Source organism: Pseudopipra pipra, chromosome 2 (assembly GCF_036250125.1).
Source record: "Pseudopipra pipra isolate bDixPip1 chromosome 2, bDixPip1.hap1, whole genome shotgun sequence".
Classification (NCBI taxonomy): domain Eukaryota; kingdom Metazoa; phylum Chordata; class Aves; order Passeriformes; family Pipridae; genus Pseudopipra; species Pseudopipra pipra.
In genome coordinates, this window is record NC_087550.1 from 85,513,656 (window position 1) to 85,538,510 (window position 24,855).

The window sequence follows — 24,855 nt, forward strand, 5'->3', positions numbered from 1 at the left end:
ACAGCTATAGAGAGAAATGTGGTTTATTGCATTGAAATTTTCAATACCAACCCTAGTACTGAAATGTACCTGTCTTTTTCTAGAACTTCCAACCGTGTCTTTCCAGCAGTGCTTTTATTTTTCACACTACAATGAGGGAGAGAGCTCTTCTCTGTGCTTCTCTGTGCCCCACCTCTTGCTGTATGCTGGTCATCCTGTATAGGAAATTGTTTCTGTCCTATTACACTGCTGAGTTTGTCTTGTGCGGTGATGGTGAATTTTAAAGAAGCAAACAGGAGGAAGCAGACCTTTCCTAGTGCCTTCCAGTGTGCTGGAGGCATTGGACTAGACAGATGCTGTGGGGTTGGATGCGCCTGTGGAGGTCCAGCCACCTGCTCACATCCAGATCCCTTGGTACTCAGACCTTGAGAAACCAATTGCTGGCTGGGTTAGCTGAAGAGTGGGATTTGAACTGTATGTATCTGTGGGTCTGTGTCATGGTTTAACCCCAGCCAGCAGCTAAGCCCTAGACAGATGCTCACTTACTTGCCCCCAGTGGGATGGGTTAGGGAATTGGAAGGGTAAAAGGGAGAAAACTTGTTGGGTTGAGATAAAGACAATTTAATAGGTAAAGCAAAAGCTGTCCACACACCAAAGCAAAACATGAAATTCGTTCACTACTTCCCATGGACAGGCAGGTGTTGAGTCATCTCCAGGCAAGCCGGGCTTCATCAGGCATTGTGGTGACTTGGGTAGACAAATGCCATCACTCTGAATGTCCCCTCCTTCCTCCTTCTTACCCCAGCTTTGTATGCCAAGCATGACACCATATGATCTGGGATATCCCTGTGGCCAGTCGGGATCAGCTGTCCTGGCTGTGTCCCCTCCCAACTCCTTGAGCTCGCTCAGACTCCTCACTGGTGGGGTGAGGAGCAGAAAAGGCCTTGACTCTGTGCAAGCACTGCTCAGCAATAGCAGTGTTATCAACACTGTTTCCAGCACAGACCCAAAACACAGCCCCAAAGTAGCTGCTCTGAAGAAAATTAACTCTACCCCAGCTGAAACCAGCTCATTTGGGCTCTTCAGCCAACGGCAGGAGTTTATGTTTAGACTCCAGAGAAGCAGTGGTGTTGAGCAGCTTCAGGCAGTGAAAGAGAGGGGAGCCTAGGGTGCATAGTGCAGTTTCATCTAATTGATCATGGGAGAAGGTCTCCTCAGGCACAAGTAACATCCATGTTGGTAAAACCCTACTGGAAAAATAAACAGGACGAGATGTGATTTACTTTGGCTGCCGGTATTTAGAAAGGGAAGAGAAGGGAATGCCAGCAAATTTCCATGGTTCTCCCTACACTAGCATGGAATTAGCTGTTGCAATGTGATGGTCAAATGTAAACAAAACTACTCTCAGGGTTCTAAAAGCTATCTCTAGCTGCATGCTTCAATACAGATACTACAGCTATGTGAGGCAGAGGCAGCAGTAAATAAAAAAAAAAAAAAATATCCAAAAAGCTTCTAAAAAGGAAGGTGGTCCATACTGGGCCTTTAATCCATAAAATCTGCAAAGCTGGGTGTGAATTCTTCTCCTTGTTAAATTTCACACTTTATTTGAAGAATAATACTATGCATGTATGAAAGCACTTGGTTATAATATCAACCTAATTTTACCTTTTGGCTGTTATTCCAAAACCTGACTGTCAAGTCAGGATGTAAAGGAATTCAAAGGATGCAAACTTTGCTCCATATTAATTGCACTTATGATATCACAGGTATTCAAATTACTGCTTACAGTTAGATACTTTTGATACCACAGCTGGTTTAGTTTAAGGAGCAACTTCCCTAGATGGTTTTTACCTTTACAGGTTTAAAACCTCTCAATATTGTAATGAACATTTCATGGGTAGAGCAGTGATGAAGCCCTGCAGGCATTTAGAAATAAGTCCCCAGATGAAAGCATCGTTAGAAGATGGAAAAGTTTTATTAATTAAATGTCTAGCTTGAAATTTTTCTAGCTGTTCTGTAACAGATCACAAGAGACTTCTCTCCCACTTATCCCTGGACCTTTTCTTCCATGCAATAGTAAAGATTTTTAAAATAATGTTTCTTAAAGGCACAACCTAACTCTTCTGAAGGACAGGATTTTTGCCATGAGGACTGGGGCATCACTCACCTGATCTGTACTCAGTAAAGAAGTTTTCCTCTCTGCCTCTGCCTGCTGAAGGATGCTCCAGGGTCAGCCCTCAGGAACTCTGTTTCTCCAAACTGGAATTCTTCCTGGTAGGAATCTGTGAAGCTGTAGGTACAGACATGACCAGACACACTTTGGCAGCTCCAAGCAACCTGAAACTCAGTTTAGAGATAAGTCAAGTTTATGCACTAGCTGCTTCCTTCAAAGTTAGCATCTCCAGTTTACAAGCAACACATTAACCCATCTATGGTGGGGAGCTAAAAGCACCAGGATGGCCATTTTCTAGTGCAGAAGTATCAAGGCAGCTACATATAACCTCTATTACTAGTCAAGATTTTCACTCCTTTCCCATTAAGGAACAAAGTTTTAGAAATAATGGCTAGATTTTATTATTATCATCATCCAATCTTTAATTGTAAGTTCTGAGAAGAGCCAACTAGCCCCACTAGCACAAGTACTTTACAAAGAATTCAGAGAATCAATAGGAAGATATGGTCTCAAATTAACAACTTAAGATACAAAATGAAATTTATGCTAAAGCAGCTTCTCATTTACTACAGAGTATAAAACCACAATCACTCAATTCATCAGAAATAAGCAATTTAAGGCTGGGTCCTGCTTTCTACCAGTTTCCACATCTTAGACATAAAAACCTTTGTGAACATCCAAAACCAATTTTCAGGTAAGCAAAAGCACCTCTTTTCATGCAAGAAATTGAGGTTATATGAATGACTGAAATATTTATCTGGTTATCTGGTCTAGTGGCATCAAGACAGAACTAGGACTTGTGTATGGAAGTTGATCAATATGAAAGGATGAACAAATCAAAGTGCTTTATCAAAACAAAAATTGTAAAATTGAGACCTGAATTGGAAAAGAATGGGCTTACAAGCTGAGTAGTTGGGAGGGTTCGTTGTGTAAAAAAAGAATCCTACAGTTATTTGCTTGTGACAAGAACAAGTTAGCATAGAACAATGGCAATAGGCTGTTTTCTGCATCCAATAAGAGAAGTAATGGGTTTAAACTGAATCAAGACTGATTCAAACAGATTATTGAGAACAGTTTTTAACAGTGGACATACTGACATAATGGAGTAAATGACTGATGCAGGATATGAAGTCTTCATCATTAATTATTTTAAGAACAGCTTGGGACAGGTAACAAATGTCCCATCCTGTCCTCTCTAAATCCATTTGAGATAGAGCTAAGTATCACTAATTATTCTTAAACTGGCTTTATTAAAAAACAAGAGAAAAAAGAAGAGGGGAGGAACACCCACAACAACTCACTCAAGTCATCCCTGCTCAAGCAGCAGCTTAAATGACTGTGAAAAGCCAAGAAAATATTTCTAAACCTTCCATCAGAGAGACCTCTGCTGTACTTGGCCTGATCTCCTACAACCCTTTCCCATTATTTTAACAAGTGCTGCACTTTAAATGCGATCCATAGAACACCTGAAACTAGTTTCATGCCTCTGCATAAATAAACGAGAGGCTACTCATTTCACAGCTGTATGGCAAAGCATTAAAGACAGCTCTACCACAGCGAGGGCAGTGCTAGGGCTGTGTGGTCCCACACCCTGCACTTGCTGGCACAGCTGGGATTTCTACCCGTTGCAAGTAAACAACCACACAGTCTTTGCTTACACAAACACACCCCACCTCTCCTTTCCCCTCAGCTCCTCTCACCTTAAAAAAATGGGGCAAAAATTACTGGGTTAATGGTGTGGGGTTTGTGCTGTCTTGATTTATTCTACAGCTCCAATATTTGTTATTCAAATACTGGCAAAGGCACAATTACCAGATTTCCTCATAGAAAATGTTATGAGACACTAATCTATTGCAGAGTACTCCAGAACAAACTATTTACCAATGTTTCCATGGAAGTCAGCACTGCCTCTTTTTCACAGAGCAAAACGAAAATGTACAAAGCATCTCTAAATTGGGGCTCAAGTATTTTTGCACATTAAAGCTGATTTTTCAGGAGACTTCAGCACTCTGTACAGAACTTTACACAGATTACAGGGCTCCTGGACCACATAGCTTCATATCTTGCCATAACATGATAGTCTACCATATCAGTTCCTCTCTGTTTCTGAATTATAGGAGTTGTCTTTTAAAATGAGTTGTCTCTTTTTTTCCATCCCTTCCTGCCATGCTGTTCTCATGGTTAAAAAAATCCCCATCTTCTTCCAGCTTCCAGGCTGAAGTGATTCATTGCTGATGTACAAACCCCTGTTTTTATGCCAGTATTGTTCATAGCTTGATTACCTCTCTCCCACTCTGCTGTTCATGCTGCTGTGCACCACTGTCCTCTTTCAACCTTGACTTTGAGACTAAATAAACCACACATCTTGGTCTTCTCCAAGACAGAGGGCTGTTATTTCACTTGACATTTCTCTATATCTCTTAAAAATATGAATTCATTCACTTGGGACTTGGATGGCTAGGGCAGAGAACATGTTAATGCCACTGCACATTTGCCCTTTTCACAATTAGCTCACTCAGGGGTTCAGAGTCACTCTGAGCCACCGATGCCCCCTGACCAGGCACACCTGCACACTGCTGCTACAGCAGTTCTGCAAAGCCAACTCCAGCATACCAGAGGTGTCACTCAGCTTTGGTCAGCCTGATATGGACTTGGCCTCTTCAGAAAAGCTAACTTATTTGTCCAACATCTCACAGACAGTGTGGCACCAGGGACTGAGCCCAGTTCCTCTGAGAGCTTTTGAATACCTCAGCCATGAGATACTGCCTCCATCCTTTCAACTCCTTCAGTCTCCCACCAGATTCCTGCACGCTTTCTAACTTCTGGCACAGACCAGGCAATGCTCCTTGTGCCAGACGTGTTGCACGATCCATTCCTGTCCCAGGTGTGTCCAGCGTTGAGTGTTGACCAAGTGCTACAGTGGAGAAAAAAACAACACAATGACTGACAAGGAGTATGAAAAAGGAGGCAGCAGGCACCAACTCCTTCAGTGCTTGACTTTGCAGCACAGGCATTGATTGTCTCTGTAACAGTGTGCATATACAAGAGGTTTCCTGGCATTTTTTGAAAAGCTCATACTGAAAACAATAGGTATCAGTGATACGCACATGAGTCACTGCTAGAACTGGGACTTTCAAATCCTGTGTGCAAACACCTGTCACTTGAACCAAGGACATGGACAAGGATCTCCTCCAGACTCCTCTGTTCTGGTGGTAATGCCCACTGAAGTGACTGCAAAGGCACTCCCAAATGCAGCTCAGGCAAAGGCAGCTGGATGAGACAGCTCTCGCATCATCCCTTGTGCTCCCAAAATGAGCCTGACAGCAGCAGGAGGTGGGCAAAGACTTTATTTTCACAAGTTTAAGCTTTAAAACCTCCATTTTGCAAGAGAGCACTTCTTCCCATGCATCCCACTCTGATGCTGCTAGGAGAGCAGGGGGGCAGTTAATAAATTCCTTATGGAATTTATTAATAAATTCCTTATGGAAAAGGAAGAGTCTGGTTTGCAGGAGAAATGTGTTTGTGTGGGCTGAAAAAGTTGTAGCAGAAGGCAAGTCACCGTTGCCCTGTGGACCAGCACTCCACCCGGGGGGCTGGTCCAGTGCCAGTTGTCTGCACAGCCATTTGAACTGAGACAGTTTTCCCCCTGCAGTTCAGACTCAAACTCACCCTCCATCCCCCTGAGGTATCTCCCTCTGTCTGCTCCAAGCAATACCCTCAGGCAATTGCCAGCACTTCACTGCAGTTCAGCAGTTCTTGTTCCCTACTTCTCCTCCCAGCTTGCTCTCTCCATGTTCCTTCCTTCCCTCACGCATACTCCTAGCTGCCTTTTCCAATTAAACCAGTCACAATTTACAGCTGCTCCTACTGATCAAATCCCAGTTCCTCGTCCCTCTCACAGCCAAGCTATCTGCCAAAAAAATCCCTCTTTCTACAACTTAAAGGTAATTCCTTTCCCCATCCCCTCAGGTTTACCCCATCTGTCATCAGTGTCTTCTCTCTCTAATCTACAGTACTTTACAATATTTAAGCACCAGAAAGCTGAGCACTTGCTTTGGGAGCCTTCCTTAGGAATACTAGCAACAAGGAAAGGGGCTAGGGGAGAAGGCATCAGTGGGAACCAGGAAAGGCAGACTCCTCCCTGCTCAGCCTCAGTGCTGCAGGCCCTGCCTTATTACATGCTTTGGATTCCCACTGCTGTATGTCTTGTACAACACCTAGTGTTCTATGGGAAAGAAAGTTTTGTGCATGCTCAGTGGAGATAAAACCAATGCATACTTTATTTGGTATAAAATAAAGATATACACACACATACCAAAACCACTTTTACTGAACACATGCTGTCCATTTTATACAAACATTAATATATTTGGCCAAATCAGAATAGAAGGCGGAGGTAAAGAAAAACAAAACAAAGGGGACATCCTCTACACAGAGATCATTTCTGCTACCCAAACGGGAGTTCCTGTCCCAAAGCACTGAAGTGACAAATGATTTCAAAGAAGTATCTTCACGAGTATTTGAACACAGGCAAAAGGCCACCACATCCTAAGTCCAAAAGAACATGCACTGTTTCAACTGAAATTCCCTTAAGAGACTTAAACCTTAAGCCCATGACAAAAAGCTTCAGCCTATGTACAGTTGAAGCTGGACAATTAGAAACAGGGCAACAAATTTGGAAGTGCCAGGGAAAGGCTGGATTCCCACTTAACAACACCAAGAAATGGCGCTGCAGGTGCCATAGGTTAGCAGCAGAGCTTAACACCTCAGTGCTGGAAGCAAGAATTTCCCAGTACTTAATACCCAGACAGATTCCAAGTCCTAAAATGTTAAAATCCGCTTCCAGCTTGTTGTCCAGAGCTAAGACTGCCAGAGATATGTCTCAGCAACAAACACCAGGTCCGTTCATCATTGAAACCCACCGCCTCAACAAGTTTCATCATTCATCTCTTTAAACCACAGCCAAGGACAATCTGGACCCTGTCCCCTCACACACACACTCCACCAATGGGGTGTTGAAAACTGCTAGTGTCAGGTTTGACAATTGTATTTTTCCCATATCATTCTCCATGGCAGTAAGTGTCGTGTCAAGTTAAATAGGAATGACAAAGTAACATCTAAGATACTCCCAGTGCTGCACGGACTGTATGGTGACTCTGAGAAATGACATGCACCATCAGAGAGTCTCAGTGACAGCTCTTTGTGTTCAAGAAAGGAACAGAACATGCTGTTGGGCTTGCTGGCTCTCATGGTTTTAGTTGTTTATTTGCATTATCATAATAAATCCAGAAACTCTGCATGTATTTCTTATCATTGGTCTTTACTGAAAGTGGTGATATTGAGAACCTAATGCAGAAACTCAGGACTTTTCTTCATGCACAAACTGATGGGGGGGTGGGGGCTAAAATGACCCATGCAATACTGAAATTGTTAAATAAGTACCTCTACAAGTATTCTAACACTTCTATTAAATACTGCAACTGATACTAAACTCTTTCTATTGGATCTGAAGTATGCAAGTACGTACTGTGGATATCTACAAGGACTCCATCAGTAATGTTCTAAGCAGTAAAATTAAGGCAGGGGCCAAGTATTTCTTGGCCCTGGACTTTCAGCATTTCCCACAAGTATGTCAGTACAGTTTGCCTCCTTGAAAGAAACAATTTAAATATATAGATGATGTTGTAAAAGAGCAGTTAACAATTCCAGTGTGGAAATATCACAGCCTTTTATGAATAATTACAGTACTCAAGTTTCTACCTCCCTTAAGGCAGAACGTGTGACAACTAGAAGTAAAAACAGGTGACAGAAATAAGTCTTGTGAGGAGCTGTCAGTTTTGCACCCATTTCCCACTATGACTTTTTAATACATTAAAGTTGTTAATCCCGTACATGTAATGTAGCACAAGTAGGTAATTTTAACAAATCTCAGTCAGAACTACTAAAACTCTAGGGCAAAGTCCTGCCCTCTGATTCTAAGTTTGCCAAGTTCAGGTTGGCTATAAAAATGTGTTTACTGTTCCCTTGCTTACCATGCCATCCCCTGCTCTAAAAGAGCATTAGGGTTCCGTTTCCTACATCATTTACTAGAAGTGTGACTTTACTTCAAAATGGCCAAGCCATAAATGTCCAGCTCTTCTCAAAATGCAGTCTAACCACGGGTGTCCTGCTTTCAGCAAGTTCTGCTTACTTCCAAAGACTTCTGCCAGTGAAACTTCGTGCTGGTCATCCTAATCAGACCTTTTTCTGTCTTCTCAGGTAAGTGCCGACATTGACATTTGACAGTACATTTGTTTTTCCTTCAATGTCTGAGTTTCAGGACCAACAAGTATATGCTGTAAGCATCCTGAACGATGTTTTCTAATGCCATCAAAACACCCTTAAGAGAAAAAATGGGATGCATTTGTTGGTGAGCCCTAGTTGCCCTCCTTGGGTAGAGAATTTCAGAAAGCATTCTAGTGATCGAAGCACACATGTCACACCATCAGTCATTAAGCAAGTGTCATCCAGCCTTACATACTCTTGCAGATACTACTCTAAGATGCCACTCTGGGCTACTCACTCCTTTTTCAGCTTCAGATAAATCCCTGTGGATTTTTAGAAGAGTTTTCTAATGAACTCAGGTGCTCTGAATACAAACCACAAATTGCACTTGCTATATTTTGTACACTTGGCCCAACAGAGCCCTTTTTGCATTATACAAAAATTAAGAAAAAACAACCCTACAAGACAGCTTGGAGTGAAAAAAAATATTAAATTAATCACTAATAAAGAGCAATTGGGCTAGTGAACAACTTTTGTTGATAGAAATAATTTTTGATACAGAAAACGCATCTATCATAAAATCATAGAATACCCTGAGTTGGAAGAGACCCACAAGGATCATCCAAGTCCAATTCCTGGTCCTTCACAGGACCATCCCCAAGAGTCACACCATGTGCCTAAGAGCATTGTCCAAATGCTTCTTCAGTTTTGTCAGGCTTGGTGGTGTGACCACTTCCCTGGAGATCCTGTTCTAGTGCCCAACCACTCTCTGGGTAAAAACCTTTTCCTAATATCCAACCTAAACCCCCCTGACACAGCTTCATGGTGTTCTCTCAGGTCATTTAACTTGTCACCAAAGAGAAGAGATCAGTCTCTGCCCCTCTTCCTCCCCTGGTGAGAGAGCTGTAAACTGCTATGAGGTCTCACCTCAGTCTCTTCTTCTCCAGGCTGATCAAACCAATTGGCCTCAGACACTCCTCATGTGGCTTCCCCTCTAGACTCTTCACTATCTTTGTAGTTCAAATATGGAAACTGCTTCAGAAAGTACTAAATAATTAGTGGATTTCTTTCCAGCTAGAAGAATCAAGTTAAGCTAGATGGCCACACTTCTTCATCATGATGAATGATTGTAAGTGAAACTAAGTGTAGATTTCTAAAAATCTATGAAAGACATTTATCACCCAAAGTAGCGAAATGAGATTCCCTGCCAAGGTGAAGCAAATGTTTAGCAGATGCACCATACAATTCCGTGGCTGCAACTAGCTAAGAACAAATCAACGAGATACATTAAATGGGAGATTAAAATCCAGTGTAAGAAAACAAGTACCGTATCATTTTTTGGCATGCATGAAAATCTTATTTTCTTCCCAAACCTGTCAGTACAGGCCAGGATGGGTGTAGTCTCAGAAAAGCTTTCCAAAATAGGTTACCTGACACAGGTTATCAAGGCATTAATACAGGTATTGTCCATCTACACAAATACCATTATTAAATGCCACTGGAACACTCAGATACAAAATTCAATGTCACAGGCACTGTTAGAAAATACAGAAATATCCCTTACATAATACACAAGGTTGTTCCAGCACAAAATGAGCCCCTGTAATTTTTACTTCAAACAGAAACCCCAGGATGCAGAATCATATGAAGCACACTACTGGGAAATGGATAGATTTGCTAAAACACATTTTTCTGTTATATAATGAAAGAAACCTGCTTCTTGTGCCAACATATTCTCAAGTGGGAAGGTCAAGAAAGAAAAAGAGCTAAAATAAATGTTCATACTAACTCACTGACATGCTTTACAGCACAACACTCAGCACAAAAAACTACAACGCAATTGAAATGTTTACTACAAGGTAATGTAACATCTTTGAACTGCCTTTATTTCCAGCACTTTATACAAATACTGCTTTCTTCCTGATCCTGGATCATCCTCGATTTGAAGTTCATGTTCTCGGGTTGTATTTGCGGACTGCATGTAAACATCCCTATAATCCTGTACACTCTCATGGGGCCATTTAAACACTGACATACTGTAATGGACTCAAAAGCAGTCTCTATGAAGTTAAAAACTTCATCCCTAAATTACAATTGAACCTTCTACAACCACATTAAGAAATTAAGAAACAAAGGTACTCACAGATACACACACACGCACACCCTTCTCATATAAGCTAGAGGATATTTGCAGGAAAATGTAATTTTAAAATCTAAAATAAAACTTGAGGGTTTTCTTTTTTCCCTTTTATTCTTTAATACAAGGTTTTATTTGGGAACTTCATGATTAATTTGTCTTAGCGTCTTAGGAAACATTTGCTTTTGTCCAGGCGTTGCCAGCTGAAAGGATGTTATTGTTCGGAAGGGATGTGACCAGGAGGAACCAGTGCACAGCACAATATGTCAGCCCGGAAGCTAGGGAAGAAAAGTGATTCTCTCATCTGACTGAGAAAACAAAATGGAAATATCAAGCTTTTGTTTTCCAGTTACTGTCACCCTATACACGTCCCAAAGAAACATATTAGTAACCTGTATCTCACATAAGTATCACCAAACTGTATCAGCATATATTAAAAAATATCCTACTTCCAAAAGAATTACAGATTTCTTCAGAAAAGCAAAGATTTCTGCCACAAACATCTTTGAAACATGTAAGCAGGAGAATGCTTACCCTCTCTGCACAACCTGCTGGTGGACAGAGTTGGACACGGTTCCCTGTCCCTTAGCAAGCGCCCCCTCCCCACAGCATCAGCAACCTGTAGGGGCAGAGACCGTCCCCGCAGAAGGGACGGAGCAGGTTGGGAGCAGAAGACTCGAGTCCTGCCCTGAGTAGGCACCCTCCTGCCCGCCCAGGCCTCCACTGACCCCTGCAGCGACTTCACAGAAGCCTCTTGTACGTGTTTCAGTAGCGGAAGGACAGAGCCGAGCGTGCTTCAGCGCTCAGGGAGGGCAGTGCTCTCACAGCAGCACCCTCCAGGCCCTCTTAGTTCCTTGCTGAGAGTCTTCATTTGGGGGATTTTTAAGTTTTGATGCAGTTTTTTGAAGCACACTTGTGCTTTGTACAGGATCACAGCTTCAAGTTGAAATGGCTCCAAGATTGATGCCGTACTCGGAAGACACTCTTACCAAACCCTTCTCTTAAATAAATCATCCCCTCTGCCCTGCACAGCCCCACTGAAACTACAGCGGGACGGGGGGCCTGGATCCTGCCACGCTGCCTGCACCCGAGGCGAGGCAAGTGTCCCTCAGCCGGGGCTGGCCCTAGGGAGCGCCCAGCCAACGAATTGGGCGCCCACCGTGCCAGCAGTGAACCTCCGCGCTCAGCTCTGCCCGACAGCACCCGCCTGCCCTCGGGCCCGTCCGGGACGCGGGGCGAGGGCGCTACCGGGCGTCGCCGCTGCTGAGAGGGTAGGCGAGGATGCTCATGGCCTCACCGCACGCCGCCTCCACCTGCCGCACTTGCTGGCGGCTGAGGCGCTCCCGCCAAGCGTGCACGGCCTCCCGTGCGTCGCGGGCGGAGATGAGGAAGGGCCGGTCGGAGGAGTAGGCGGCTCCGCGGGTCATGTTGAGCACGAAGTCCTCCAGGGCGGGCGGCACCGTGAGCCCGGCGAAGCGCAGCAGGCGGCGCAGCTCGGCGCGGGGCTCCCGCACCAGGTCCTCGTAGCGCAGCTGCGTGTAGCGGCGGCGGAGCCAGCCAGGGGCGCGGCGGGCCAGGAGCAGGTCGCGGAGCCAAGCCTGGCAGATCACCTCCAGCGCGCCGCCGAGGAAGAACTCGGCGCGGTGCTGCGGCTGCGACGCCCGCCCGCCGCCCAGCAGCCCGGGCGGCAGCAGGAGATGCTGCTGCTGGTGGCGGGGCGACCCCCGCGGCTCGGCGCGGTGGCGGCTCCGCAGCACCTGGACGCTCTCCCGCAGCAGCGCCTGCCGCGCCTTCAGGCGGGAGTTGTGGACGGCGCGGGGGTCGCGGAAAAGCTGCACCACCCGCAAGTTGAGGCCCGGCTCCCGCAGTAGCGGCAGCAGCGCGCCCAGCTCCAGCAGCCGCACGTCCTTGATGACCACCACCGGGTACTTGCGGCACTCGGCCTCCAGCTCCCGCAGTGCCCGCGGCGGGCACTTCTCTTCGCAGGCGGCGCCGTCGACGAGACCGATCTCCCCGCGGGTCCGAGGGGCGGCGGGGCAGAGCGGCGGCGAGCAGATCACCTTGTTGGTCCGCCAGCCGAAGATGCTGGCCGTGGTGAGGTTGTCGGCGGCGGGCGGGGCGGGGGCCAGCGGGTCGCGGGGAGCGGGCGGGGCAGCGTAGAGGCGCAGGACGGAGAAGTCGCATCGGAAGAGGGCGCGCAGCATGTCGCGGAGGGCGCCCTGCAGGCTCAGCGCGTCCCCCGGGTAGAGCGCCTGCCACAGGTGCCACATGGGTTCGTAGAGGTAGAAGACGTCGGGGTGCTGGTTGAAGAGCTCCCCCAGGAAGGAGGAGCCCGTGCGCCAGGTAGCGTGCAGGTAAATGTGCCGCTTCCCCGCCGCCCCGGCGCTGCCGTTCCCCGCCGCCCCGGCCGTGCCCGCCTCATCCTCCTCCTCCTCTTCTTCGTCCAGCGGCGGCCGCTGTTCCCAGCCCCACTCGCTCAGCGCCTCCTCCAGGCTGGGGCAGCGCCGTAGCAGAGGCTCCTCGTCCGCCCGCCCGCGCCTGGCCCCGTAGTCCAGCGCATAGGGCACCAGCAGGAGTAGCAGCAGCGTGTACAGCACCAGCACCGCGGCGAAGCGACGGTGTTCGCCCCGCCACCGCCGCCGGCCCTTCATTGCGGCGGGCGGCTCGGACCGCCGGTGCTCCGCCGACTCCGGCTGCCGGAGGGCGGCTTTTTGCAGAGAGGCAAAGTTATCGGCGGCGGCGGCGGGGATGTGGGCGGCGGGCGGTCCTCCCCGCCAGGGAGCACGCCCACGGGCACGCCGGCCCGGCTCGGGGCCGCTGGCCGCGCCGCCCGCCCGCTCTCGCCGCCGCCTCCTCCTTCTCCTCCTCCTCGTAGCGCGACGCGGAAGCGCCCGCACCTGCCCCCGCCGCCAGAGCAGCCGCCGCCGGGGCGCGGGCTGCTGCTGCTCCCGCTGCTCGCGCCGCCGCTGCGCCGGGCTCCAGGCCGCCCTTCACCCGGCCTCCCTCCCGCCCTCCCCCCCGGGCAGGGCCGGAGGGGCGGGCTCGGCACGGCGGGAGTCACCCCGGCCAGGGAAGGGGCGCACCGAAAAGGAGGTATGTTCGCCAGGACAGGTACCGAGCAGCCGAGGGTGTCCCGAGGAGGAGCGGTTGGTCCTGCTATTCACCGGAGCTCCAGAGAAAGAACACGCAACACGCTACAGTAGCACGAAGCGGTGCAAAAGTATTTTTAGGATGGATGACAGCTATTAAAATCTGCAGTGAGTTTCAGGAGTGCTGCAGTTTGGCGCTATAGCGAGCTGCGGGGTTTCTCGGCCACGCTTTTATCTACGTGTGTGTGCTGATGGGATGCGGACCTCTCGATCATGACTCATTGCTCCAATTTATACACCTAAAAGTTCTGTGTCTGTCTGAACTGGTCACCCTTTGCAGCTGGTAGGAAGAAATGGGCACCCACAGAGGGACACTCAACCTGTCTTGGATGTCTGATAGCTTCCTGATAACCTTCCTCTTGATTAACTAGTAGGAGCGTAAAGTTACCAGCTCAAACTTAGACTTCTAGTTTTTTAGACACCTAAGATTAGCTTAAGTAAGCCTATTGTGGGATGGAAAGTCAACAAGATGTTGATTTCAGGTGTTTAAATTCAAATGTATAGTCTCAAAATCTCCAGCCCAGCCCCTACCTGACCTTGAAAGTTGCTCACAGAAAGAGATGGACCATGATCCTGGGTTCCTGGTAAAGGCATCCAGCTGTCAGGAAAGTGGGGTCCCCATTCTGCTGATGGTGTAGTGGGAGCTGCTGACTGTTCTCTAGGCAATACGTGGCATCCTCTGTAAAATACTACTAATATTTAAGTATGGTGGGCAGAGTGAAATTCAGAGAGGATAATGCAGTTCTTGCCCTCAGTGCATGATGCTTTGACTCCCAGAAGAGTCTATGTGGTATATATTCACCTGTGGTTAGACACGTGACACAACCTTCGTCAACCATATCACATGCAATGGAGAACAGAAACAACCCACTAGCTACATAGGTTCTAAAAATGCTCCTTCTATGGTACAGATATATAGATACACAGTCTGAAGCTGCTGCACATAGTGTGAATGTCCACTTATTAAAGAATAATCCTATTCTGAATTTGTCAGGCAAAGTACAAGAAGCAGAAAACAATGTGAGAGAAAAAGCATGCTTCTGTCCAGGTGGTGAGCCAGCAGTCTGCCTGCTAATGCTTTATTTGACCCCTGTTAAATAAGTGTTAAAGACTGGGCTTCTTGCCCTTAATAGTGTGCTGAGTGAGTAGATGGTGCCAAAAAAGACTTGTAACCTCCTGAGCAGAAAAGTGTGGAAATTATAGCATTGGAAAGGAAATTCTGCCTTCATACTTGCCAGTGTGAGTTTCACCTCTGACTCAATAAATACCAGGATGTCATCCAGACCCTCAAGCAACTAAAGGAGGACAACAGAAAAAAAACACAGTTGCCAAAATTAAGTCACAGTCTTGCCAGAAAACCCCTTCCCATATAGAAAGAACAGGCATATCTAGTATTTTGAGAGGTGTCTCTGGTGTGGTTGACTTCTGTGACATCACGCGGAATAGTAATGCGGGTAGATTTACCAAGATGGGATTCTGAGAAGTGCAGATGAGAATGGATAGCTCTGAGATGCCAGGGTTTCCCCTTTGTAAGACAAAGCACCGAGGTGGCAGTAGCATCAGCACCATTTCTGACCAATGAGCCACGCTGCAATATGTGTTACCTTAAACTAATTTCCTATTGGTTTCTATGATGCATACTTGTCTAAGAACTAAAATCAAGGTCTTAAAGCTGCCTAACTAAAGTAAAGCTGTCTTGAAAAGAATCAAACATCTCAGAGTAAGACAGCCTGTCAGACAAATGAACAACCGTGAAAATAAAACTATGTACGTATTACGCTGATTTTTTTTCAGACAATGGAGCTACAAACTTCTGTGTCAACTATTCTAGGAAAAGGGAAAGATGCAAATCACTTTACCACAGGTTAAATCTGTTAGTAAAGATAAAATCACAATTGTTAAAAGATTATCAAACCAAAAAAGAATGACAGTAAATGTTTTGTTCTGCACCTTCACAACGGTTCCTCTACTGCAAGAGGATTAGGCTGTGTTTACTTCAGTTGTTTTGGGTTAGGGCTTTTTTGGCATGAGAAGATTCCAGGAAAGCCAGTATTTATTCTGCCACCCAGCAGGTGCCTGAGCTAGGCTTGAAATTGCCAAGCTCCAGCCTTCCTGAGGGGTCACAAGAAGTACCTAATTTGAGCATTGAGGAGCAGATTGCTGGTCTGAATAGAGCTGTTTTCTTTGCTTGGTTTTCAGCCTGTACTAATGTGTTCTCCCTTCAGCACAGATAAGGAGGATAATTTTCTCCCATTTGGGCTTTTTCTATAAACCGTAAAGACGTTATTTACATATACATGTACATATACAAATGATCTTCTGTTCTTCCTTCCAAGATCAGGACAGTTCTGTCTCCTGAAGGAGACAGCCATGTTCTTCTTCACTGACCTGCGAAGCAGTCTGCCCATTTGGCATCTAGCTCCTGCCATTTCTTGATGATAATTCTGTACTTAATGTTATTTTGTAAAGGGGGAAAAAATAACATGGGCATAACATGCTCTGCATACTTTAGTATTGCAGTATTTCCTTTCTAGTTTCCAAGCTTGTCGCTGAAAGTACTGGCTGTTTTATATCTAACATAACATTGGCTTCCTGTGTATTATCTCTAACTTAATTTTTGCTCTTCTGTCTCCCACAGTGCTTCTACTGACAAGAGAGACAGTAAATGCTGGAATACAGCATTTCATCCTGAGAATAATTTTTATCTTCTCAGGAGAGGCTTCAAAATAGAAATAGTTGCCTCTATATTGAGCCATCCATCTTTCAGCTCTCGCATGCTCTTGTCATTTTCAAAGAGTGCTTTGTGATTAAAAATAGCTTGATTAGCTGATAAAATTAAATATGCTTTGCACAGGGAGCACCACCCTCAAACATCCTGACTGTTAATGAACTCTCTGCTTGCACATGTTGTCGCTCACAGGCTTCAGCCAAGAGGAAGTCTGTGGTTAATGGCAGCTTAAAAACCTTCAAGAAGCCAACAAGCTAGGACGATGTCTTTATTTTTGGAGTTGCTTTGTCATTAGATGTTCCAACATGTGCAACATCACATGTTTGACATATGAGACCAGACTTAGCAGGTTACATTTTAGAAGGGACTTGTTGAGAATAACAGGATGGGGAAGCTGGTCCAGGCGAGGTAGCTGGGGCAGAAGGGATTTTTTGCAGTGGAGTTTCCCCCAAGTGGAACAGAGATTGCGTGCCTGTAAAAGGTCAAAAATATCAAGAGGTTCTGAGAGACTCGATGGAAATTTAGCAGATCCAAAGAAAGTGGAAAGTGAGACAAAACCAGGAGACTGGTGAGCAGATGGGTAGAAGTGGCATCAGATGCAAAGCTACATGCATAAGGTAGTAATCAACTTTGCTCATACACCCAATGTCACTCTTCAGCACTTGCAAGAAAGACGAGGAAATGATGCAGGAAAATGGTGGTGGTCACAACTACCTTGGTCTGTGTACTCCTTTTGCTTGTTACACTGGCACAAATCCAGACCTTTGAGTTTCTCTTTAGGCTGATTCGAGAGAAGCTAGGTGTACAACTTCAGGTTTTGGTTAATATAATCATACAGTCTTCATGCAGATCACACTAGCCAACAGCTCTGCAGAAGAGCAGGGGCAGCAGGAAGGCACGAGACTCCTCTGTGCCCTTCAGACTGAAGGGCAGCTGAGTTTGGGGACCAGCAGCATATGTGGAGTCAGAAGGGAGGGGATGCATTGCTTCCTTCTCTCTCAGATTTCTCTTCCTGAGAACTGGTAAAGTTGTAAAGTTAGGCATGCTGCTGCTCTCTGCTGCCTGACATAAGAGCTGAGCACAGAGCGTGAGCTGAGGAGGTGTTCAGATGAAGCCAAATCCAGCCCTGCAGCTTGTTTTTGGGCTAAGGGATGCTTGATTCATCATTCAGCATCACTGGACCAGCTAGCTGCATCAGCCTGATGTGTACCCAGCTAGGGGAGCTCTTCTGCACCCAAGAGAAGCAGAGGCATTTTATTTCCACTTCTGATTTTTTAAAAATGAAGGTATTAGTAATATACTATACTCTAAGGGTCAGAGTGGGAATTGTCTGTGGCTTTCCAATATGTGGCTTTTCCAAAAATGGAGATCTGAGCATTGAAATGGAAAAAACAAATTGAAAGCAGGTGATTTTTTAATTTGAAACATGGCTACTTTTATGCTATCAGTGATCTTGTGAGCTCCTCTAACTTCCTCTAAGAAAGGAAGCTAATGCCATCGTTGAAGATGATAGAAAATACTACTAGAAAATGTAACAAGAAAATGCAGGAGGTGGAAGGCAGAGCAAAGCAAATTTATGTATTAGTTGAGGTTCGACAGGAAGCTCAGAAGGAAAAATCTGTTATTATTTATAAAAATGTAAATTCAGATGAATCATCAACAATGAAAGAAGAAAGCATCTATTCTGTGATCCAAGTCCATGCTGATGTAACTTGAGCCTTCCTAAGTTATACCAAGGATGACTCTGATCTGAAGACTTTAAGCCTCTCCCCTGCAGAGTGGGCTCTGTTGTCCCATTAGCAGAGAACCACTTCTCTCACAGCCCAGAAATGGGCTTGTGCTACACCAATAGCCAGCACCTCCGTCAAGCCTCCCCCTGCCTGGCAATTAACAGTAGCTGCCGAAGAAAAATTATTCCGATGGTACAAGATGTGTGGGAAATAATTTGGTTTAGTGGCAGAAACTGTGAATCGTTTTCTGTTTTCTCTCATTGTCACAGGCTTACTATTGCTGAATTAGAGATGCTGATTAAGAATAACAGCAAGCTTTCGCAACTAAACAAGTTAAGCCATTGTGTCGGCATAATTAGGGAACTAAATCTTTCAGAGTTCAATCAAGCAAAAAAATGAACTAGAAAATTTGAGGCCTATTTTTAACTGGGGATTTTTTTCCCCTCAAAATAACCTCTTAGCCATTGTAGCAAAATACTTGCAAGTCTCCTGTGCCTTCCTAAGGCAACACTTTCATGCATAGAATATAATTTTTGGACTGAGTATCTATCTGCCTTTTTATTCACTTCAGTCATATGTGCAAATCCGTATCGGCATGTGCAAATGAAAATGCTGAGGGCTCAGTCACGGCACCTACTTAATAAATATGTCCAATCAAGCTTTCTAAAGATAATTTTATAAGTTCAGAATTTCTGATGCAAATTATTCCCACAAGACATTACTGTGCCTTGGAAGAAAGACAAATGCCAGAATGTATAATTCACTTGAAATTTCATCTGGTATATGCTTCCACAAGATTATTTACCTTTTATAAGGAAAAATGTTAGCAGGCAGAAATACAGTGATTCTGGGAAACTCCTGGGTTCCTGCAGCCTTTGGGAACCAGTTTAACTCCCTGGCTGTCATTGCTGGTTATTAATGAGGAAGTTTTCTCTGGGCTTGTTATGCTGTTAATTGGGGTTTTCCAACTGGAATGATAGTCAGCAGTCGACAATTTCTTTTGTCGAGTGTCTAATGAGAGCAACAGATTTCAAAATTGGTGTTAGTCTCTTGCTTTGGGTCCTCACTGCAAGTTTAACAAAATCTGTCCGAAGCAATCATAGCACAACTACACACCTGTGGTAGTTCTATCTGAACAACAATAAAAAATGTTACATGCGATTACAGAGCTGCTGCACAAATTTATTTCAACCATATAGCTCAAACAGAAAATATTTAAATGCATCCTGAAAACTTTAAGCTGATCTCAGTACAGTTTTTGCAATACTCCTCAGGTTCTCCCAGAAGAAATTCCTGCTCATTCCACCTATTGACTTTGGGCTGACTATGGAAATATTCTGGGAAAACCTGAGTTCTGCACCTTCTGGAATGATCCTCTGTCCAGGTACATTTCACACACAATTTATCAGCTGCTGGACTTGGCTGTGTGGAGAAGAGCATGTAGGCATTGCTGGTGGTAGGGCCGAACGGGTCTAATAAGGCTGCTCCAGCTTGCTGGACATGAGGAATGGCCAAGGCTGGAGCATGTCTTCAAACTCCCTATACCTCTGCTGTGCTTACAGGAAACTTTATTGTAGTGTCTTCTGCTGTATTTGTTCTTGTTTGATATTTCTTTTGTCCTTCCTTCACTATATTCAGTCCTCTTACCTATGGGGTTTTTTTGTTTATCCTCTTGCTGGATGATCTAGTCACCCAACCTCTAGGGAAGAATATTGTTCCATTTGAAGCTGAAGCAGCTGCCTAGAAAAGAGCTACAGAGGACTGTTCATGTTTGTTTTGGTACTGTGGTGAAATGCCCCTACTTTACATCTTGTTTTTACATATTGCCATACTTTGTGGTTTGACTGGATGGGGAGTTTTTTTGTGTGATTTCTCCTTCAACCTGCCATTGGGAAGCACCCCCTGAAAACACTGCAAGACTACTAAGACTATTGGTAAAACAGGCAGAAAATTCTACTAAATTTTCTAATATTTAAAGTATTTGAAATTGTTGCCCTGGCTGCCTCCATCTGAGTTCTGATGAAGGTAAGTTACCTCAAGCAAGGTAACTCTGATTTGGACCTTTCCTGACTGATGGGGCTGGACTGGGCTGAAATGGGATTCTGGGCAATGGGAGGGTGGGGGGAGCACTGTGGGACTGGGAAAGGACAGTGGGTTCCCTTAGGGGCTCAGCACTTTGTAACTGACAATTTTCTGCACCTTTGGCTTTTATTTCTGCCAAGAGTCACTTTGAGCAATGTGCTGGACACCCATCTACATCTGAGCTGACTTGCTGATGTAACAACCAGACTTTCCCACCTGTACTCACTCATAGTTGCTAAAAGAATAGAAACATACAAGTGGATTATTGTCTGTATATCCCCTTGTAAGCATAACACAAATATGGCAAGGGGGTATCTTCTCTGAGTCTCTTCGATGCACACACAGCTGTTTTGCCAAATGGATGGGATGTCTTCTTGAGTATTGGGTCTAAGTCAAACAACTTCACATGAAGAGTCACACCTGCTTCCAAACTGAACAGAACCAGGGAGCTAAACAGCCCCTTTACATTTCAGGTATTTGGGGTTTTTATCCACTTGGTCTTAGTGAAACAGGTTTTACCCAAGTTCATAGTCTACAGAATGACTTGAAATAAAGGTGTTTCTTAGCAGTGGTGTCACCTCTCCTGCAGAGTAACTCAGCCATAGCATATTTTCATTTGATGAGCACTGGGGACCTTCTTTGAGGCTGTGGTTTAAGTCATCTCCTGAGGGACACCTCCTAGAAACGTAGACTCTGTAAGGAGTACATGGCCCTCTTCGACCTGTCCTGGACCTTGGTGTCCTGACTTACTGGCAGTCTTCAAGGATATCAGTCAATCTAGCCATGCCTGATACTTTGAGAAACTCTTCAATGTCACTTGCTTCATTCTTGATCCATTTTGTTTATTGCTCTTATAAAACTGTTTGGTTTTTTTTCTTTCCAGTATGAGCTGCCTTCATACAAGAGTATCTTGGGCTTTGATGTACCACACCTAACAGTACCATCAAAAAGGTTTCACAGGGAAATCTAAATCACCACTTTTCACAGTAGTTTGGCTTTACTGACTTCAGGGGTTCAGATGATGCCTAGAGATTGCTCAGTGCCATCCTTATTTCTCTGAGGAAGTCAGTTATTCTGCAAGGAAGTCAAATAGATCAGTTTGCTTAAATGTCTTGCCTGGGATCTAAGATGCCCTGTGTCTATTTACTTTGTTACTTTACCTTTATCCTGTGGGAGTCCTAAAAAGTGAGCTTCTCTTCAAACAACTCCTGCAAAAACAATTAAAGTAATTAAAATTATCTGTGTTTGTTTCAGGAAACCTGTTTTCCTTCTCTACATGGCCCATATAAGAGCCGTGATCTGAGTTCCAGCTCAGCATGTTGCAGGATGGAGTGTTACTGTCTCAGGCACAAATTCCTTCTGTCCAACAACATGCTCAAGTAGAAAGCATTTAATGTCTTTTCTGATTTAAATGGCAATACCTCCAACTGTCTCATGATGAAAGTAAAACTGATGTCAACACCAAACTGTGGCTTTGCTGAATGCTGTCTGTCTCAATTTCTGCTGCCATTGAATGAGAAGACAGACAAGAAATTTAAAATAATTTGATATGTTTAATAGATTATATTGATGTCTCAAATTTTCAAATGATGGATGTTTGTCAGTCATCAGTACCCTCATCAGCAGTCAGTAGGTAAATCAAAATCTCCTCAGCTGCAAAAATACATAGATTTTCACTGTAATTCAAAACATCTTGAACAGTATTTGAAGGAAAGGAAAAGCAGGAACAGATTTTTTTAAAAAAAGTATGTTTTTCTGTTTCAGTTTAGGAAAAAAACAGGACAAATTAAACAGCACATGGCTAATATTTCAATCTCAATTAATTTGCCAATCAAACGGAACTACTGTCTTTCTATTATCATTTTAAGATGCATAATTTTGAAGTTTAGGAATAAAAAGGAACTAATTTTCTCAGTGTCTCTTTGAATAATGCAAGTTTTATGACAGACTAAACCAAATTGCTTAAAACCAGAAAGGGTATTCCCCATCTGCACCTTGCAGTTCTGCTCGTATTAACTTTGTCTGCTCTTATCCCTTTCTGTGTCAGCCTAAATCAGTCCAGAAGCAACATCCTTGGAAGGATGCACTTCTGGATCCAAGTCTGGATGCAGCTGCAAGCTTATCAACAGGAAACAGCTATGGTTTCAGTTTGATAGAGTGGTGTACTCATGTTACCTGTGTTTCCTATTGACAGAAATGTGATTTGTTATGTATTTCTGACATAAAAAGATGTATTTAGAGGTTGAAACACAATAAAATTAAATCAGTTACAAATCTCCCTTTAGTCTTTGTTGTGAAGATGGGATTATTCCTATTATTCTTACGTTACTATCACAAAGCTTTTATAATAAGAAGATGAGCAAAATAGTTTCAACAGGTATCTTAACAAACATTAATTAAACAAGAGCAAATGACAGTCTCAAATCTCTAGCTTATTTTAGGTGCATATAATAGTTCAGAGACTCTCTCTACAAAAATATTTAGGGTCATCTTAAATCTGGGGAAAATTTTCTCATCTACACCTTCCTGTCATTGGCCTTACTGACAGCTTTTTTTCTCCTCCCCCAGTCCTACAGCATTCAACTCTAAAAATTGTTCTGTGCAACTCAGGACCTCCCTGTAGCTCTGACTGGAGCACTGCCAATGTACTCGGAGCTTCTGCACTCTTTGAACTTCTGGTGGCCCACAGTTGCCTCTCCAGGCATCCTGGATAAATCTAAAATGGTTAGTTGGGCTAATGCTTGCTGGACATATGCAGACCAATTGCAGGAGCCCAGCTGATCTGCATATTCACAACAAATTTGACAGGTCTGAACATTTGTGAGATTTTTGTGGCTAATCTTTTTGGCTGTGTCTCTTTGGCTGCTGATGTTGGCTGGGCTGTGTACAGACGTGGGCCTCAGACCTGGTATGCACAGAGCTGTCACTACCCTCGTTGCAACAAAAAAAGAGTAAGAACATGGGGATAGATATCCCTTTGGCAGTGATAATAAATGACTAAAAATAAAAAATGGGGGAAAGATGTGGGCTCACCAACTCTTTCCCCAGCCCTCAGGATTCTGGAAGGGCAGAGTCTGGCACTGCAGACAGTGAGCTCATCATATAAAATGATGTTTTCTTGCTGCTTCAGGGTGAACGGGAGAGCGTCTGAAAGGCTTAGCTGTTGACACTGAGATGTTTTCCCATGTTTTTCTGTTCTGGAGAGTCTGGAAAATCAGTCTTTCCTCAAACATCCGATCTCTCAGACTCGCTTGATTACTTTTTTAGGAGTTTTACACAATCCAACCTCCAAGATTTACAGATCAATCAGGTACATATAAGAGTCATAGCCACTTGAATTTGACGAAGAGCACTAAAAATGCCGTTATTTTTATAGAAGCAACAGAAAAAGTGCCCACAGTTTTCAACATTATAGACCGCTGTTCTGAAATATTTCCTCAGAAAAGTAGTATTACACATACAAACAGGTTTTTAAATTCTCAACATACCCTTACCACACTGAATGATCTTAAAACCACATTGCCTTTGTTTTAATAGAAGTCACTACAGAAATCACTGTTAGGAAAAAACCTCTAACACACAACAAAGCTAGTTGCTCAAACATCAATTCATTGAAAATTTACCACAAAGAACAAATTATTTATTTAATCAGCTCTGCTTTTCTTTAGTAGTACCTAAAGCCAGATGACTATACTTGCTCATGGTAACTTAGCAGGTTGGGGTAACTTTCCTTTTTGAAACTGGGTCATGGATCACCTGACTCATTTCTGAAATCTTAATAGAGGAAATCTGCACGAAAGCTTACTGAAAGGAAACTGTTTGACATATAAACCTACTCCTAGGACAGCTTTTGTCTTCTCATATAAGCCTGTGCCTCAGCAGCTGCAGGTGACTTGCCATCCCCCTGCTGTGGCACTCACTAGGCAACAATGCTTTTACAGCTGGTGCAGGCTGATTGTCATTGGGATTTTGTACCTGAGGCAAGACTGACTTGGTCGTGTAGCTTATAAGCCCACATAGGGCTTTGAGGGTGTTACATCGGGCATTTAAGAGAATTACTAAATTAAAATTCCACTGCTCAATTTGAAAAATCCCCTGTGCCAGCAGCTTTCTAATTTGTTCAGGCACTTTGGCAGAAAAACATCTGCTGGAAGTAGCTGGCATAAATGAAGGAGGGTATCAGAGCAGACTGCAAAACATCACCTGCTACAGCAGGGTGGGATTTTTCATATTTAAAAATACAGGAATATGCCAATGTGTCTCATTGCTATTCTGATATGCCCCAGCATTTAAGTGAGTTTCAGCTATGAAATGCAAATGATGATAGTGATTTTCTGGTTATTTAAGTACCAAAAACTTTGCAGTGATATTCCAAGCACCTAAGCCTGGAATATCACTGATATTCCTAATTGAGACCTGAGCATAGTCTCAATGTGTGCCTGATACTCTTTGTCATCAGTGCCATGCACAGCATATGTAATATTGCAAGTATATAACGGCTTCATCCTGAGACAGACTGAGCATGTTCATCTCTCTGTATCTGCTGAAAGGCAAACACAGTCCTGCTGCACCAGAAGAACTTGTATTCTCTTGCATTGAGTTTTATATTAACC

The 24,855-nt window shown here is 44.3% G+C and overlaps 1 protein-coding gene and 1 long non-coding RNA gene across 2 annotated transcripts in view; both read right to left on the bottom strand.

Moving 5' to 3' along the window:
* Positions 1-1,449: 1,449 nt before the first annotated feature.
* LOC135409991 (uncharacterized) overlaps positions 1,450-24,855 on the bottom strand; it is a 38,281-nt gene continuing 14,875 nt past the window's right edge. The window contains exon 3 of the long non-coding RNA XR_010428464.1: positions 1,450-5,066. This is a non-coding gene — a long non-coding RNA (uncharacterized LOC135409991). The remainder of the gene's footprint in view (positions 5,067-24,855) is intronic.
* CHST7 (carbohydrate sulfotransferase 7) lies at positions 11,254-13,803 on the bottom strand. Its single transcript, XM_064646210.1, has one exon. The coding sequence runs from the start codon at positions 13,202-13,204 to the stop codon at positions 11,798-11,800; it is 1,407 nt and encodes a 468-aa protein (XP_064502280.1). The 5' UTR covers positions 13,205-13,803; the 3' UTR covers positions 11,254-11,797.